Genomic DNA, 16,553 nt, shown 5'->3' on the forward strand with positions numbered 1-16,553 from the left:
TATTGTAAAATGTGAGTTGAAGGATCTCAGAGACTATAGATCAACCAAATTTGGTATACACACTCCTGGTAAATCTCACTATAAAACGTATAGTTAAAAATTGCATGTCTCTTTCGTACGCACTCTTTGTCGTGTCGTTTAATATTAGCGGCGTCTCCCGGAGGAGAGCCGTACTGACTAAGTATCGGGTATAAATGTAGAGTTGCGGTCTCCGCAGCAGCTCACAACGTTCCCCCTCGTTTTACATTGCAACTGTGCAATGTTATTCTCTTATAACCACAAGTAGCAATGACTCCATCAAACACTGCTAGCACGGTACGTTTGTAGTAGGGAAATTTCGACACTAGATGCCACTTTTAAACAAGCGGCGATATTGTTTCTAGGTTCATATAAAATCAGCGATTATTGCTACGTAGGCCAACAATAGTCTTATCATTAACAAATTTTAGCTTTCCGATAAACTCACTTGTGGCATCTATGTCATACACCATGGTTAATTGGTTTTTCTGTCGGTTAAAAATTTTCTTAATGTTATAAGTGTACGAGCTAAGTCCCTCCAACAGTTTTCCAGTGGAATCCGTCTACACAATTAAGACCTTCCTTAATCCGCTCGATGTAGTTCCTTGCTCGTTCGTTTTATTTCGTATGTCTCTTAAATCTAGTGATCATAATTCAGATCGTTTTGGCTCGATACTATTGATACTATCGATTGCGCTTCTTTATACGTACATAATGTAACGCGCCAACTTCAAATTAATTCACAATTTTAGTACTATTTACATATTAATTCAAATATTCAAATTGTTAACCTTTATAAAGTAATTTAATCCTATATTCTATTAAGGGGCGTCAACATTCTCCCCACCTTGGAAGCTCCTTCCAACATTAAGTTCATCGGCATCTGTAGGCAGCGGGCAGAGCTTATATACGTTGCGCTTAAATAATCCAGTCTTGGTCCTGAGTGTTACAACCCGAACTGCACCATCAGCTCCTGGGTGTAACTCTGCAACTCTTCCCAGCAGCCATTGTCCGGGCGGAGCGTTGTCTTCCGCAATAAGGACCAGTGTACCAAGTTGAATGTTGTTGGCTACATTGCTCCACTTTGTCCGCTTCTGCAGCAACGTCAAATATTCCGACGACCAGCGGTGCCAGAACATGTGGTGTACCATTAGAATGCGTTTCCAATGGTTGCTCATGGACAGTTTCAACAGTGCGTCGTCTACTGGTTCTACTAACGCGTTCAGGGGTCGGCCAACCAAGAAATGACCGGGAGTTAGCGCCTCGAAGTCATTCGGGTCCGATGACAAGGGATGCAGAGGTCTAGAATTCATCACCGCTTCTACTTGTGTGATGGCAGTCGCAAGATCTTCGTAGTTAAGTGCTGTGCTGTTGGTGCATTTCACCAGCAGCTGTTTGGCCACCTTCACGGCGCTCTCCCATAATCCTCCAAAGTGAGGGGAGCGTGGGGGGATGAAGTGAAACCTGACTCCTCGCTGGCTGCATTCGTCGTCAATGAGCTTCCGACTTGGCGAGTCGAAAGCTCTGTTGAGCTCTCGTGACGCACCTACAAAATTGGTGGCGTTGTCGCAATATAGGTCAGAACTCAATCCACGTCTTGCAAAGAACCGTTTTAGCGCCGCGATGAACGCATTTGAGCTTAAGTCCGACACGATCTCTATATGGCAAGCCTTTGTTGCAAAGCATACAAATATGCACAGATACACCTTTACTGGGCGTTTTCCTCGCATGTGAAAGTGCATCCATATTGGTCCAGCAAAGTCCAGTCCAGCGCGCTCGAAGGGGTAGATATTGCCTCGCACTCGGTTAGCTGGCAGCGCTCCCATCAGCTGTGTTGCAGCGAGCGGCCGACGACGAAAGCATGGTATGCAGCCACGGATCACCCTGCGGGCAAGTTTCCTGCAATTGATTACCCAATATCTCTGTCGCAAAAAGGCACATAGCGATTGTGCCCCGGCATGTAAATTCTTTCGATGTGTGAGTTCAACAAGCGCCTCTACCACTTTATGGTTGCTCGGCATTAAGATGGGATGCCTTGTGTCAAATGGCAATTCGGCATTGGACAACCTTCCGCCGACTCGAATAATAGTTATTCCCTCTTCCTCTTGTAAAAACGGGCTTAAACTCTGAATTCTCGCTGATTTGATCACCTTTCCCTCTTTAAGCTTAATGAATTCCTCATGCAAGCTCACCTGCTTATTATATACAATATAGCGCAATCCGCCCTCCATTTCAGCTGCAGTAAGGTTGCCTGTTTCATTTGAGTTTGATCTCAACGATATTCTACGCCAGCGAAAAATATAGCTAAAAACTCGCTGCAATTTGAGGAAATCATTTGCAAATTTGCATCTCCCCACGACATCTAACTTCTCATTACTTTCTACCTTTCCACGTGTCAGCGAGAACTTACATTTCCTCTCGTCTGGAACTGTTTGTATTTCCTCACTCCAATTAAATTTGGTCCAGTCATCTGCTGCGTCCATTAAAAATTCTGGACCGTTCCACCACATCGTTGACTTGCTCAATTCGGTTACCAATAATCCCCTAGATACAATATTTGCAGGGTTTGATTTGGTGTCGACCTTGAACCAATCCTGTACATGTGTGAGCTCTTGTATTTGAGCCACCCTATTGGCAACGAAGGTGGTCCATCGACTAGCATGTGACGACAGCCAATTTAACACAATTGTGGAGTCCGTGATTTAGTTAACCTTCTCTACTGGTATGTGAAGACAGGCGCATACCTTTGCCATTAGCTTGGCCACTAACAATGCCCCTTGTAACTCTAAGCGTGGCAATGATGTTACCCTAACTTGGGCTACTTTGGACTTGGCCGTTACCAGTCGCACCGAAATTCCTCCCCCTTCATCTCTAACACGAGCATAAATTACGCCGCCGTAAGCTCTGTTGGATGCGTCAGAGAAACCAAACAGTTGCAAAGTGCATGGGTCGGCCGTAATTGGAATTGAGGATCGCGGAATTGAAAATTTGTCAATTAGTTTCAGTTCTTCTCTATATCGAAGCCATTGAGTTGCGTAGCTTGCTGGTAACTCCTCGTCCCAATCCTGCTTTAGAAGCCAAAGTTCCTGAACAAAGATCTTGCCCAAGATCAGCAAGGGACTCAAGAACCCTAACGGATCAAACACCTGAGCCAATTCGGACAGCACTGATCGCTTCGTGGCGATTGCGGAGACCTTTATGTTAAAGCAAAATTGGAATTTGTCCTCTAGACTTGACCAATATATCCCCAAAGTTTTAGCTGCGTCCTCTGTTTTTAGCATCAGGGGCTCTAGGCTGGTGTTGTTGTCCATTCCTTGATAATTGCTGCGCCATTTGTGCAGCTCGAACTTTCCTAGCCCTAATAATTCGGTCACTTGTTCTTTCAACTTTGTCAGTTCCTCTTTTGATTCGGCTCCACACAGCATATCATCCATATAGAAACTTCGCTTTACTGCCTCTCTAGCTAACGGAAATTTTTCCGCGTACCTATCGACCAAGTAATAGAGGCAACGTACTGCCAGGAACGGCGCCGAATTTGTTCCATAAGTGACCGTGTTTAGGCGTAGCACCTGGATAGGATCCGAAACGTTGCATCGCCATAGAATGCATTGATAGTTTCTATGTGGTTCCGCAACCAATATTTGACGGTACATTTTCTTTATGTCGGCCATAAGGGCGTATCTATAGAAACGGAACCTGGTCAAAGTCTCGAACAGATCAGGCTGCAACGTTGGACCAACCAAGGTTGCGTCGTTCAGTGACCTGCCGTTGCTAGATCTACATGAGGCATCAAATACGACTCGTAACTTGGTCGTCAAACTCTCTGGGCGAATAACCAGATGATGTGGCATAAAGTATTCGACCTTTTCTTGTCCGGCGGGCTCTATTGCCTTTAAATGCCCTAACTGGCGATATTCTTCAATAATTTGAACATATTGTTCCTTCAGCGCTTGGCTACGATTTAACCTCTTCTCTAAATTCAAGAACCTGGTAAGTGCGATTTGATAAGTTTCGCCTAACTCAACTTTAGGATTCTTAAAGGGCAGAGCTACCACTAAATGTCCTGAGGCCTCCTGCTTAACATGCGTCACAAAACAATCTTCGCACTGTTTTTCTTCCTCAGTGAACTTATCTACTGTTTCAGGGACTTCTTCACACTTCCAAAACCTTTGTACGAGCTCTTGCAGCTGATCATTTTTCGACACCTTTCGTTCAATGTCAGTTGCTAACAGTGCAACTTCAGAAGATTTCGTGAATTCACCTACGACGACCCAGCCTAACAGAGACTTTTGAAGCCTTGGAAGGTGTGCTCCTAGTTTTATTTGCCCTGCTACAATTAGCTTGAAAAACAATGTGACTCCAACTAGCATGTCAATATCTTCCCCGGACTGAAATGTAGGGTCGGCCAGCGTAACTCCCTTGGGTGGAACCCACTCCGAACAAATTCCTGAGCTTGTTGGGTTATACTGAGTTATTTCCTTCAGCACACAGAAGTCCTCGGTAGTCATATATCTGGTGACTCTAGATTTAAAAGTCGCTTGCACCTCTCCCATAACTTGAGATGTTGCATTTCCAATACCACTGAGTTGTATGACTGAGTCGCGCATTTCTAGGCCCAGGGCCGAGACTATCCTAGCCGTCAGAAAATTTAATTGACTACCGGAATCTAACACGCACCTGCAATTGCGATATGCTCCGTCTATAGCTTTGATTTGAACTACAGCGGTCGCAAGAAAGTTGGTGGATGATCTAGACAATAGGGAGCTATGCAGTGACTTTGGCTCTTGCAACTCCTGCCCTTTGAGCCCCGGCTCATTGGCAACAATATCTCTCGATGCAGAAGTTCATGATGCGGCTTGCTGCAAATCCTACATCGCGGACCATTACAGTTTCTAGTTGTATGTCGCTTGCTAAAACAAATCAGGCACAGCGAATGCTTCTTCGCCTCATGGTAACGTTGTACTGGTGATAGTTCGTTAAACCTTTGACACCCTTTCAATCCATGGGTCCCAGGACAAACGTAGCAGCCATTGCTGCCTATTGTTGCAGCTAAGGTCGCATTTTTCATCTCACCTTTACCACTGGGTCGGGCTCCATTGCCTCGCCGAACTTCCCTATTTGCCATATTGACTCCTCTGTTTATCAGAAACTGCGATAACAATGACCACGACGGTAACTTTTGGCAATCCCACTCAACTTCCCACCTATCCATTGTATCTTCATCAAGCTTTGTGCGAATCAGATGGAAAATTACTGCATCCAGAATCTCCTTATCGTCGCTTAACGACTTGAGTGCTACTAATTGGGCATTTACATTGTCTACCAGCACTCTCAGTCCCTCTGAGTCGGGTCTTTTTAGCCGCCTTAAGTTGAATAGCTCCTGTACATGTGATTGCAGAATAATTGCCTTATTTTCATAGCGATCTTTCAATAATCGTAGTGCCTTGCGATAATTAGGCCCTGTTAATTCCAAACCCTCAATCGCACTTAACGGTCCAGCTCCTAACGATGCTCTCAAATGAATAAATTTAGACAACTCATCCAATTCAGAGTCTGATTCTATTAGAGTAGCAAAGGTGTTGTACCAGCTGGTCCATTCCGTAAACTTTCCAGCGAACTCAGGCAGCTTTAGCTTGGGAAGTCTCGATGAACGAGACACCTGTGTGCTATTTAGAAGATCACCTACATTGGACTGCCGCCGTCCCCTATTTCCAAGACAGCTTAGTAACTTGGCCTTTAATTCGCAATAAACCTCTTCAGCTTCATAGCGGCTTTCATATTCGCTGGCGTCCTCGCTATCGTGTTCAATTTTAGCCTGAATGTTGCAGAACTGATTAAAGTTTGTCTCAATTAGACTTAACCTGGCTTCCAGCTCCGCAGCCGTCATGGAGTCGCTATTTTTTTCGATATAGACCTTGTTACGGACAAAGGAATTTGTGGAGATAATGTTTTTTATCCCCAATCGGCCGACTAATTATTTCGAATTAAACAAAACTCGGCGCAGAAATAAAATTACGATATGTTCTTTAATGCGTGACATCCAAATTGCAAGTGTGGCTTGCCTGCCCTTTACATTGCCGGTCCGATCGCTAAGCGCAGCTTCGCTCGGCCGACGTCGGTAGGCAGACGCAAAGCGGAGATAGCGAAGAGCGAGCTGGCAGAGAGCGTTAAGCAGGGCAAGCAAGCGCAAAGCTTTAACAAACAAATGAGTGACATAGACATAAGTAACAAACAAAATAAGCGGCTGAGGGCCAAGAATTAGGTGCTATTTGGCAAGCAGCTAATCGGCTGGGTTCTGCTCCGAACAGAATTCATTAACGCCGTTCGAGAAGTGAGCACCTCCGCATCTTTACCCTTTCTAGGTGCCATTTGCACTGACTATTTACACCGGTGTTACCCTTGACAATTTAACAATAAAAAATACTCAATATTGGCATGAGTAAGTAACACGGTACCAAGTTTAGCCACTCTATTCAATAATCGGCTAACTTTAAATTCTCACTACACTGCCCAATTCAATAATTGATCAACAATTGACCACTGTGCGCCACTGTACCAAAATGTGTACTTGCGCCCCAACGAACCGGCAGGCAAAGAAGAAACGACTACAAAGTTAAATCAATGTCAAATAGCAATTACTGTTCTTTAGGTGCCGGCTTGTAACTGCATATACATATATGCAAGTATGTATGTGCCTTGTTTCAACGTATAGCAGTGCACGCAATAGGCTGTATGTGTGTATGCAGATACCTAAGCGCTCAAGCTAACTGTAATTGTAATCTGCTTTCTACACGAGACCCCGCTTACAGAACAATTAAAGCGCAGAAGTCTCAAAGCCGCGACCACTTGACACTAAAACAATTGTATTGTTTTAAGATTTTTCACACACATCGAATTGGAACTAAACATGCCTGCAAGAAATATTAGATGCTCAAAGCAGTTCACACTCACAATTCGATACCGAAGCCGCTGTCGCACTCGCCGTCAGCCAGACTCAGGGTGAAATATTTATTGAGTTCCAGTCGTGAACTCCATCCGGTAATTGAACCTTCTCCAAAGGTCCCTGCTCGGGCGCCAAATGTACGAGCTAAGTCCCTCCAACAGTTTTCCAGTGGAATCCGTCTACACAATTAAGACCTTCCTTAATCCGCTCGATGTAGTTCCTTGCTCGTTCGTTTTATTTCGTATGTCTCTTAAATCTAGTGATCATAATTCAGTTCGTTTTGGCTCGATACTATTGATACTATCGATTGCGCTTCTTTATACGTACATAATGTAACGCGCCAACTTCAAATTAATTCACAATTTTAGTACTATTTACATATTAATTCAAATATTCAAATTGTTAACCTTTATAAAGTAATTTAATCCTATATTCTATTAAGGGGCGTCAACAATAAGCAACTACATACATTTCCTATTTAACTGGTACTATAGAGTGTAGAAGTAGCTTAGTGAAAGTCCTAACCGCCTTAAACGTGCCCCAAATTGTTGCCGATGTTTTGAATAACAAATAACCGGAACTGTTCAAAATACACACATAAGAAACCATACCAGCACTTATTACACATACTTGGCCACTTGCATCATTAATGGTTTATATCGTATTACCGTCCTTTTTTGTTAGGAAACCTTACTATTTCGACTACGATAGAGCACATAACCATAACATAACATAACACACCGTCAACAAAATCTTGTGCGCTAAGAAAAATGAAATTAGCACAATTTTACAATACCTTAAAGTTCAAAATATTCAGAAATTGACTGCAAATTTAGCGATTTTCATTAAATAGAGAAAATATGTAAGCGACAGCACTAGGTTTTGGAGTGAGGCTTACTTCTGTAAAGATTCTGGTGAAAGCCGCAAATTCCTTGACCTGACAGCTCTTGCACTGCAAATGCTATTATTGCCGTGGTCAAATGCAAAAATTGAGCGGGTATTAAGCCAGGTTAATCTGGTTAAGACAAAACTAAGTAATTCCGTGAAACTTAGCAGGAACAATAGCATTCTGTGCTTAAGGTAAAGTTTTATTGTCAGTGAAAGGCGATTCATATTTTTTATTTAAATATACAGGTATGGCTTGCAAAGACTTGGAAAATGCTTATTTGACTACGTTGTTCCACATAATTACCTACGCTTGATTGGTACGACCATGTCGCACGAATGCGAATCAGAAGCTAGCCCCACAGAGCTGGATGAATTAATTTAATTTCTTCAACTTTTTTCGCGTATTTTATACCCGATACTCAAAATGAGTATAGGGGTATATTAGATTTGTGGTGAAAATGGATGTGTGTAACGTTCAGAAGGAATCGTTTCTGACCCCATAAAGTAAATATATTCTTGATCAGCAAAAATAGCCGAGACGATTGAGCCATGTCTGTCTGCCCGTCTGCACGTCTGTCCGTCCGTTCTTCTGTCCGTCCCTATGAGCGCATATTGCTCAAAGACTATAAAAGCTAGAGCAACGACATTTTATATCCGGACTCCTGTGATAAATTACTGTTACAAATATATTTCAAAACTTCGCCCCGCCCACTTCCGCCCCCACAAAGAGCAAAAATCTGTGGCATCCACAATTTCAAACATATGAGAAAACAGAAAACGCAGAATTGTAGAAGATGACTATACCTTCTAGAGTACAAAATCTCACCCGATCGTTTAATTATTATAGCCAGAATCAAGAAAACCATTTCATTCTCTCTCGCTCTGTCTCTCTCTAACACACAGGATTCATGGTCGGTGAAAATTCGGAAGACTTTTTCCAAAATAAATTATCCGTCTGAGTCAACGGGCTCTAGTTGCAATTTTTTTGACTTTAAATTGTCAGGTAATAGCAGAACAATAAAACAAGTGGTCTACTTCAAAGCATTTATTCGACTGGTCGCAGACAGAGAAAGCAATAACTCCCCGACTCCAACGCAGAGCCGATCTTGCATGCTCAGAGAGCAGTACAAGAACGCTGCGTGTGAGAACAAAAGCTCAGCTCACAACATCGCACACGCCAAGCTGCTTATGTAGTAGTGTAATTAAGTTCTCCTGCTGCAACAGTCAGCTATGCTTATTGCAAAATGTGAGTTCAAGGATCTCAGAGCCTATAAGAGCTAGAGCAACCAAATTTGGTATCCACACTACTGTGATATCGGACCGTGACAAGTTAGTTTCCAAATTTCGCCACACTTTGTTTTAATATATCATCGAATCTCTTTACTTTGATTTTACTTTGTGTTAATCACCAGTGTTTCGTTTGTAAACAAGTGTTTAATAGCCTACACTCTCTCGAAAGCATAAGCGGGCCTGCTGCTCGCATTGTTGCTCTCACTCTCTCTGGATTGCCTATACTCTCCCTCTTTGTGGACTATTCTTTTGTGTCTCTGCTTTGGTGAGCTTACTGCTCGTTTCCTGCACTTCGTTGGATCATCTGCTCTAAATTATTGCCGCTGCTGCTGATTGTCGGGCTCGCTCTGCTGTCTGCTCTCCCATTTTACCTGCGCTCTTCCTCTGTACTTTTATTATTCGTGCACAGTGATTCTACTGCTGTCAATAATGGCAATTGTTTGTAGTGCAAAGAAATGTGAATTCGGTGGTGTAATCATTGGTGATTCATTCCTTAGCTGCTGGCTGTGCGACAATTTTGCCCACATAAAATGTGCTGGTGGCGGGAATTTTGGCCGGCTAAATGATCTGATCTCGAAACGTATGGGACTGTCTTGGTCATGTCTGGCTTGTCGGGAGATTGCGGCCGAAATGCGCACATTCATGAGACAGACTCGAACTGGGTTTCTGGATGTCCAGAAACAATTTGTGCCTCTCAATAAGAAGCCTTTGGATCGCAGTTTCTTGGGCTCAAACTCTTAAGCAAATCGCCTAGATGGAAAATTGCTCATAATGATACCAATCTCTTGCAACCTTATCCGATTGGTACGCCTGCCTCCCACCTTCATCCATCGGAAGCATTTGTTACTCATGTCATGTGGTCATGCCTCGCCGTTATCTGTAAATCCGCCAACGGCGGCTCCGGTGTTCTTTACACCGAGCAATGTGCTTCCTTCAAGCATCCAAGTTCCCAACATCTCTGCAGTTTCTGCTGCCATCACTTCTGACGTGGTGAGTGCTCCTAGTGCGGGTGTGTTGGTTGCTGGTGATGTCCTGCTCCAGCCGTTGTTGCCAAGTCTTCTGCCCCAGGACCGAGATCTCTTTTAGGAGTGGCTTCACCATCACTATCTCGCTCGGGACTTCAGCTTAGAGCAGTGGTCCCTCGGAAAGCAATATTTGATGCCATCGCTTTTACCGAAACCTGGCTTAACTCTTCTATCAATGATCATGAAATTTTCATTGATAATTACACTATTTATAGAATGGACCGCCCATATTTTGCAGGTGGGGTTCTGATTGCAGTCAAATCTGATTTCTCATCTGAGTTAATAACATCCATGGAATTAAATTTGTTGCAGTCAAAGTTCGAGTTGGTTCGGCATTTTTCTATTTAACCTGCTCCTACATTCCTCCCAGGTCTGATGCTGAGATTTACTCAAACCACTTCTCAGCAATTAATACTGTCGTATCTGCATTAGGTTGCAATGATCAAATTATTGTCATAGGGGACTTTAACCTCCCATTTCTTTCTTGGCTGCCTTGCGATGACGCTTACCTGTTGTTTCCCAATTGCCACAATGACTTTATCAATGGGCTAACGGATATTTGCCTTGTCCAAATTAATGCCGTTAATAACATTAGGGACAGACTTCTTGACCTTATGTTTGTTAACGATGCTTCTCTTCCTACGGTATCCAGAGCAAGCCCAATATCATTCCCTGAAGATCCTTACCATCCAACATTGTCGATATCCCTTGAGTGTACCCGATCTGGCTGTGCTGACAGTTCCATGGCTTCTTGCCACATAAAGTGTTTTCCCAAAACAAACTTTATCGATTTAGATCTACATCTCTCACGTGTTGATTGGTCGTTTCTTTATTCATTACCGAACATAGATGCAACTGTTAACTCGTTTTATAGCTTTACTTACTCCGCCCTTAATACATTTGTTCCAGATATCACTGTACCTGTATCGTCCAAGCCTCCCTGGTTCTCCAAGTATTTGTCATACTTAAAAATAATAAATCCAGGCTCTATACAAAGTACCAAAAGTCGGGCTCCACGTTGGCCTTAGCTCTATACTCCTCCGCTCGCTCTCTGTTCCTTGCCGTTAATAGTCAGTGCTATAATCATTACCTTTCACAATGTAGTACAAACTTTCGTAGTGCTCCTAAAAAATTCTATTCGTAAACTCTAAGCGTAAGTCAAACGCTTTTCCTCCGTCCCTTCATTACCAGAACAAAACAGAAGCTTCTGCTGTTGGTATTGCAAATTTATTCGCTACCTTTTTCCAAACAACGTACTCGTCTCATATTTACAACGCATCCACTCCGTATCCGTACCAGCTACCTCACGCTAACAGCATTTTTCTGTCTATTTTCGAGGAAAGCGTTGTTTTGCAAGGTTTGTCATTTATGGACATATCGTTTTCTGCGAGTCCAGATAAGGTACCAAGTTGCATTTTAAAACACTGTACCCAGTCCCTTTGCAAACCCTTGACCTTTCTCTTCAACCTCTCTTTGGAACAGTTTTGTCTCCCTATAATTTGGAATGAGTCCTCCATCATTCCGCTTCACAAAAAAAGGTTCAAGATCAAACATTGAAAACTATCGTGGTATCGCAAAGCTTCCCGCCATCCCGAAGCTTCTTGAGTTCCTGATCACCCGGCAACACGGTTTTCTCAGACATCGTTCAACATCGACTAACCTTCTTGAGCTTTCTAACCTAATACACCGTGGTTTTCAAAGTGGTTTGCAGACGGATGTAGTTTTTACCGACTTCAGCAAGGCATTCGATTCTGTGAACCATGCTCTGCTTATTCACAAGCTCTCTTTATTAAGGTTACAGTACTAATCGTCCAAATCAGAAAACACAGAATCGTAGAGGATGATTATATCTTCTAGAGTACAATCTGAACCAGATCTTATAATTATTATGGCCAGAATCAAGAAAACAATTTCAGTCTCTCTCTGACACACAGGATTCATGGTCTGTGAAAATTCGGAAGACTTTTTCCAAATTAAATTATACGACGGAGTCAACGGGCTCTAGTTGCAATTTTTTTGATTTCAAATTGTCAGGTAAGTTGTCAAAGTATTTATTCGACTGGTCGCAGACAGAGATAGCAATAACTCCCCGACTCCAACGCAGAGCCGATCTTGCATGCTCAGAGAGCAGTACAAGAGCGCCGTGTGTGAGAACAAAAGCTCAGCTCACAACATCGCAAACGCCAAGCTGCTTATGTAGTAGTGTAATTAAGTTCTCCTGCTGCAACAGTCGGCTATGCTTATTGCAAAATGTGAGTTCAAGGATCTCAGAGCCTATAAGAGCTGGAGCAACCAAATTTGGTATCCACACTACTGTGATATCGGACCGTGACAAGTTAGTTTCAAAATTTCGCCACACCCCCTTCCGCTCCCGCAAAGAACGAAAATCTGGGGCATCCACACATCTCAGAGACTATTCGTATTCGCTTCTAGCTCTTGCTTAAGCTGCATTCTCCGCCCTTTGCTTAAATATCATACAACATTGCTGTCACTTTGTTTTAATATATCATCGAATCTCTTTACTTTGATTTTACTTTGTGTTAATCACCAGTGTTTCGTTTGTAAACAAGTGTTTAATATAAATACAATATTCGCAACGTAACGCATCGGACTGGTGCAGGCAATTTGTTATTGTTTTTGCCCAGTCTGCTTTTCGTTATCGCTTCTTCGGAAAGCATGCTCTCTCGAAAGCATAAGCGGGCCTGCTGCTCGCATTGTTGCTCTCACTCTCTCTGGATTGCCTATACTCTCCCTCTTTGTGGACTATTCTTTTGTGTCTCTGCTTTGGTGAGCTTACTGCTCGTTTCCTGCACTTCGTTGGAACATCTGCTCTAAATTATTGCCGCTGCTGCTGATTGTCGGGCTCGCTCTGCTGTCTGCTCTCCCATTTTACCTGCGCTCTTCCTCTGTACTTTTGTTATTCGTGCACAGTGATTCTACTGCTGTCAATAATGGCAATTGTTTGTAGTGCAAAGAAATGTGAATTCGGTGGTGTAATCATTGGTGATTCATTCCTTAGCTGCTGGCTGTGCGACAATTTTGCCCACATAAAATGTGCTGGTGGCGGGAATTTTGGCCGGCTAAATGATCTGATCTCGAAACGTATGGGACTGTCTTGGTCATGTCTGGCTTGTCGGGAGATTGCGGCCGAAATGCGCACATTCATGAGACAGACTCGAACTGGGTTTCTGGATGTCCAGAAACAATTTGTGCCTCTCAATGAGAAGCCTTTGGATCGCAGTTTCTTGGGCTCAAACTCTTAAGCAAATCGCCTAGATGGAAAATTGCTCATAATGATACCAATCTCTTGCAACCTAATCCGATTGGTACGCCTGCCTCCCACCTTCATCCATCGGAAGCATTTGTTACTCATGTCATGTGGTCATGCCTCGCCGTTATCTGTAAATCCGCCAACGGCGGCTCCGGTGTTTTTTACACCGAGCAATGTGCTTCCTTCAAGCATCCAAGTTCCCAACATCTCTGCAGTTTCTGCTGCCATCACTTCTGACGTGGTGAGTGCTCCCAGTGCGGGTGTGTTGGTTGCTGGTGCTGTCCTGCTCCAGCCGTTGTTGCCAAGTCTTCTGCCCCAGGACCGAGATCTCTTTTAGGAGTGGCTTCTCCATCACTATCTCGCTCGGGACTTCAGCTTAGAGCAGTGGTCCCTCGGAAAGCAATATTTGATGCCATCGCTTTTACCGAAACCTGGCTTAACTCTTCTATCAATGATCATGAAATTTTCATTGATAATTACACTATTTATAGAATGGACCGCCCATATTTTGCAGGTGGGGTTCTGATTGCAGTCAAATCTGATTTCTCATCTGAGTTAATAACATCCATGGAATTAAATTTGTTGCAGTCAAAGTTCGAGTTGGTTCGGCATTTTTCTATTTAACCTGCTCCTACATTCCCCCCAGGTCTGATGCTGAGATTTACTCAAACCACTTCTCAGCAATTAATACTGTCGTATCTGCATTAGGTTGCAATGATCAAATTATTGTCATAGGGGACTTTAACCTCCCATTTCTTTCTTGGCTGCCTTGCGATGACGCTTACCTGTTGTTTCCCAATTGCCACAATGACTTTATCAATGGGCTAACGGATATTTGCCTTGTCCAAATTAATGCCGTTAATAACATTAGGGACAGACTTCTTGACCTTATGTTTGTTAACGATGCTTCTCTTCCTACGGTATCCAGAGCAAGCCCAATATCATTCCCTGAAGATCCTTACCATCCAACATTGTCGATATCCCTTGAGTGTACCCGATCTGGCTGTGCTGACAGTTCCATGGCTTCTTGCCACATAAAGTGTTTTCCCAAAACAAACTTTATCGATTTAGATCTACATCTCTCACGTGTTGATTGGTCGTTTCTTTATTCATTACCGAACATAGATGCAACTGCTAACTCGTTTTATAGCTTTACTTACTCCGCCCTTAATACATTTGTTCCAGATATCACTGTACCTGTATCGTCCAAGCCTCCCTGGTTCTCCAAGTATTTGTCATACTTAAATAAATAATAAATCCAGGCTCTATAAAAAGAACCAAAAGTCGGGCTCCACGTTGGCCTTAGCTCTATACTCCTCCGCTCGCTCTCTGTTCCTTGCCGTTAATAGTCAGTGCTATAATCATTACCTTTCACAATGTAGTACAAACTTTCGTAGTGCTCCTAAAAAATTCTATTCGTAAACTCTAAGCGTAAGTCAAACGCTTTCCTCCGTCCCTTCATTACCAGAACAAAACAGAAGCTTCTGCTGTTGGTATTGCAAATTTATTCGCTACCTTTTTCCAAACAACGTACTCGTCTCATATTTACAACGCATCCACTCCGTATCCGTACCAGCTACCTCACGCTAACAGCATTTTTCTGTCTATTTTCGAGGAAAGCGTTGTTTTGCAAGGTTTGTCATTTATGGACATATCGTTTTCTGCGAGTCCAGATAAGGTACCAAGTTGCATTTTAAAACACTCTACCCAGTCCCTTTGCAAGCCCTTGACCTTTCTCTTCAACCTCTCTTTGGAACAGTTTTGTCTCCCTATAATTTGGAATGAGTCCTCCATCATTCCGCTTCACAAAAAAAGGTTCAAGATCAAACATTGAAAACTATCGTGGTATCGCAAAGCTTCCCGCCATCCCGAAGCTTCTTGAGTTCCTGATCACCCGGCAACTGCAACATCTATGTTTCAGCTTGATATCTCCGTCACAACACGGTTTTCTCAGACATCGTTCAACATCGACTAACCTTCTTGAGCTTTCTAACCTAATACACCGTGGTTTTCAAAGTGGTTTGCAGACGGATGTAGTTTTTACCGACTTCAGCAAGGCATTCGATTCTGTGAACCATGCTCTGCTTATTCACAAGCTCTCTTTATTAAGGTTACAGTACTAATCGTCCAAATCAGAAAACACAGAATCGTATTGGATGATTATATCTTCTAGAGTACAATCTGAACCAGATCTTATAATTATTATGGCCAGAATCAAGAAAACAATTTCAGTCTCTCTCTGACACACAGGATTCATGGTCTGTGAAAATTCGGAAGACTTTTTCCAAATTAAATTATACGACGGAGTCAACGGGCTCTAGTTGCAATTTTTTTGATTTCAAATTGTCAGGTAAGTTGTCAAAGTATTTATTCGACTGGTCGCAGACAGAGATAGCAATAACTCCCCGACTCCAACGCAGAGCCGATCTTGCATGCTCAGAGAGCAGTACAAGAGCGCCGTGTGTGAGAACAAAAGCTCAGCTCACAACATCGCACACGCCAAGCTGCTTATGTAGTAGTGTAATTAAGTTCTCCTGCTGCAACAGTCGGCTATGCTTATTGCAAAATGTGAGTTCAAGGATCTCAGAGCCTATAAGAGCTGGAGCAACCAAATTTGGTATCCACACTACTGTGATATCGGACCGTGACAAGTTAGTTTCAAAATTTCGCCACACCCCCTTCCGCTCCCGCAAAGAACGAAAATCTGGGGCATCCACACATCTCAGAGACTATTCGTATTCGCTTTTAGCTCTTGCTTAAGCTGCATTCTCCGCCCTTTGCTTAAATATCATACAACATTGCTGTCACTTTGTTTTGATATATCATCGAATCTCTTTACTTTGATTTTACTTTGTGATAATCACCAGTGTTTCGTTTGTAAACAAGTGTTTAATATAAATACAATATTCGCAACGTAACGCATCGGACTGGTGCAGGCAATTTGTTATTGTTTTTGCCCAGTCTGCTTTTCGTTATCGCTTCTTCGGAAAGCATGCTCTCTCGAAAGCATAAGCGGGCCTGCTGCTCGCATTGTTGCTCTCACTCTCTCTGGATTGCCTATACTCTCCCTCTTTGTGGACTATTCTTTTGTGTCTCTGCTTTGGTGAGCTTACTGCTC

General features: G+C 43.0%; 1 protein-coding gene across 1 annotated transcript; it reads right to left on the minus strand.

The window, feature by feature from the left end:
- Positions 1 to 605: 605 nt before the first annotated feature.
- LOC117186376 lies at positions 606 to 7,413 on the minus strand. The gene is made up of 2 exons (XM_033387089.1): positions 6,330 to 7,413; positions 606 to 5,952 (listed from the first exon to the last, which is right to left on the minus strand). Exons 1-2 carry the CDS (start codon positions 6,385 to 6,387, stop codon positions 4,736 to 4,738), a joined length of 1,275 nt encoding a protein of 424 aa, XP_033242980.1. The 5' UTR covers positions 6,388 to 7,413; the 3' UTR covers positions 606 to 4,735.
- Between the last annotated feature and the right edge of the window lie 9,140 nt (positions 7,414 to 16,553).

This window comes from Drosophila miranda, chromosome XR, assembly GCF_003369915.1.
Source record: "Drosophila miranda strain MSH22 chromosome XR, D.miranda_PacBio2.1, whole genome shotgun sequence".
Lineage (NCBI taxonomy): Eukaryota > Metazoa > Arthropoda > Insecta > Diptera > Drosophilidae > Drosophila > Drosophila miranda.

Coding starts and splice junctions, on each gene's coding strand:
- LOC117186376 (XM_033387089.1), bottom strand. CDS start 6,387: ATGGCACCTAGAAAGGGTAAAGATGCGGAGGTGCTCACTTCTCGAACG. Junction 5,953..6,329: donor TTCTCGAACGGCGTTAATGA/ATTCTGTTCGGA, acceptor TTATCTCCACAA/ATTCCTTTGTCCGTAACAAG.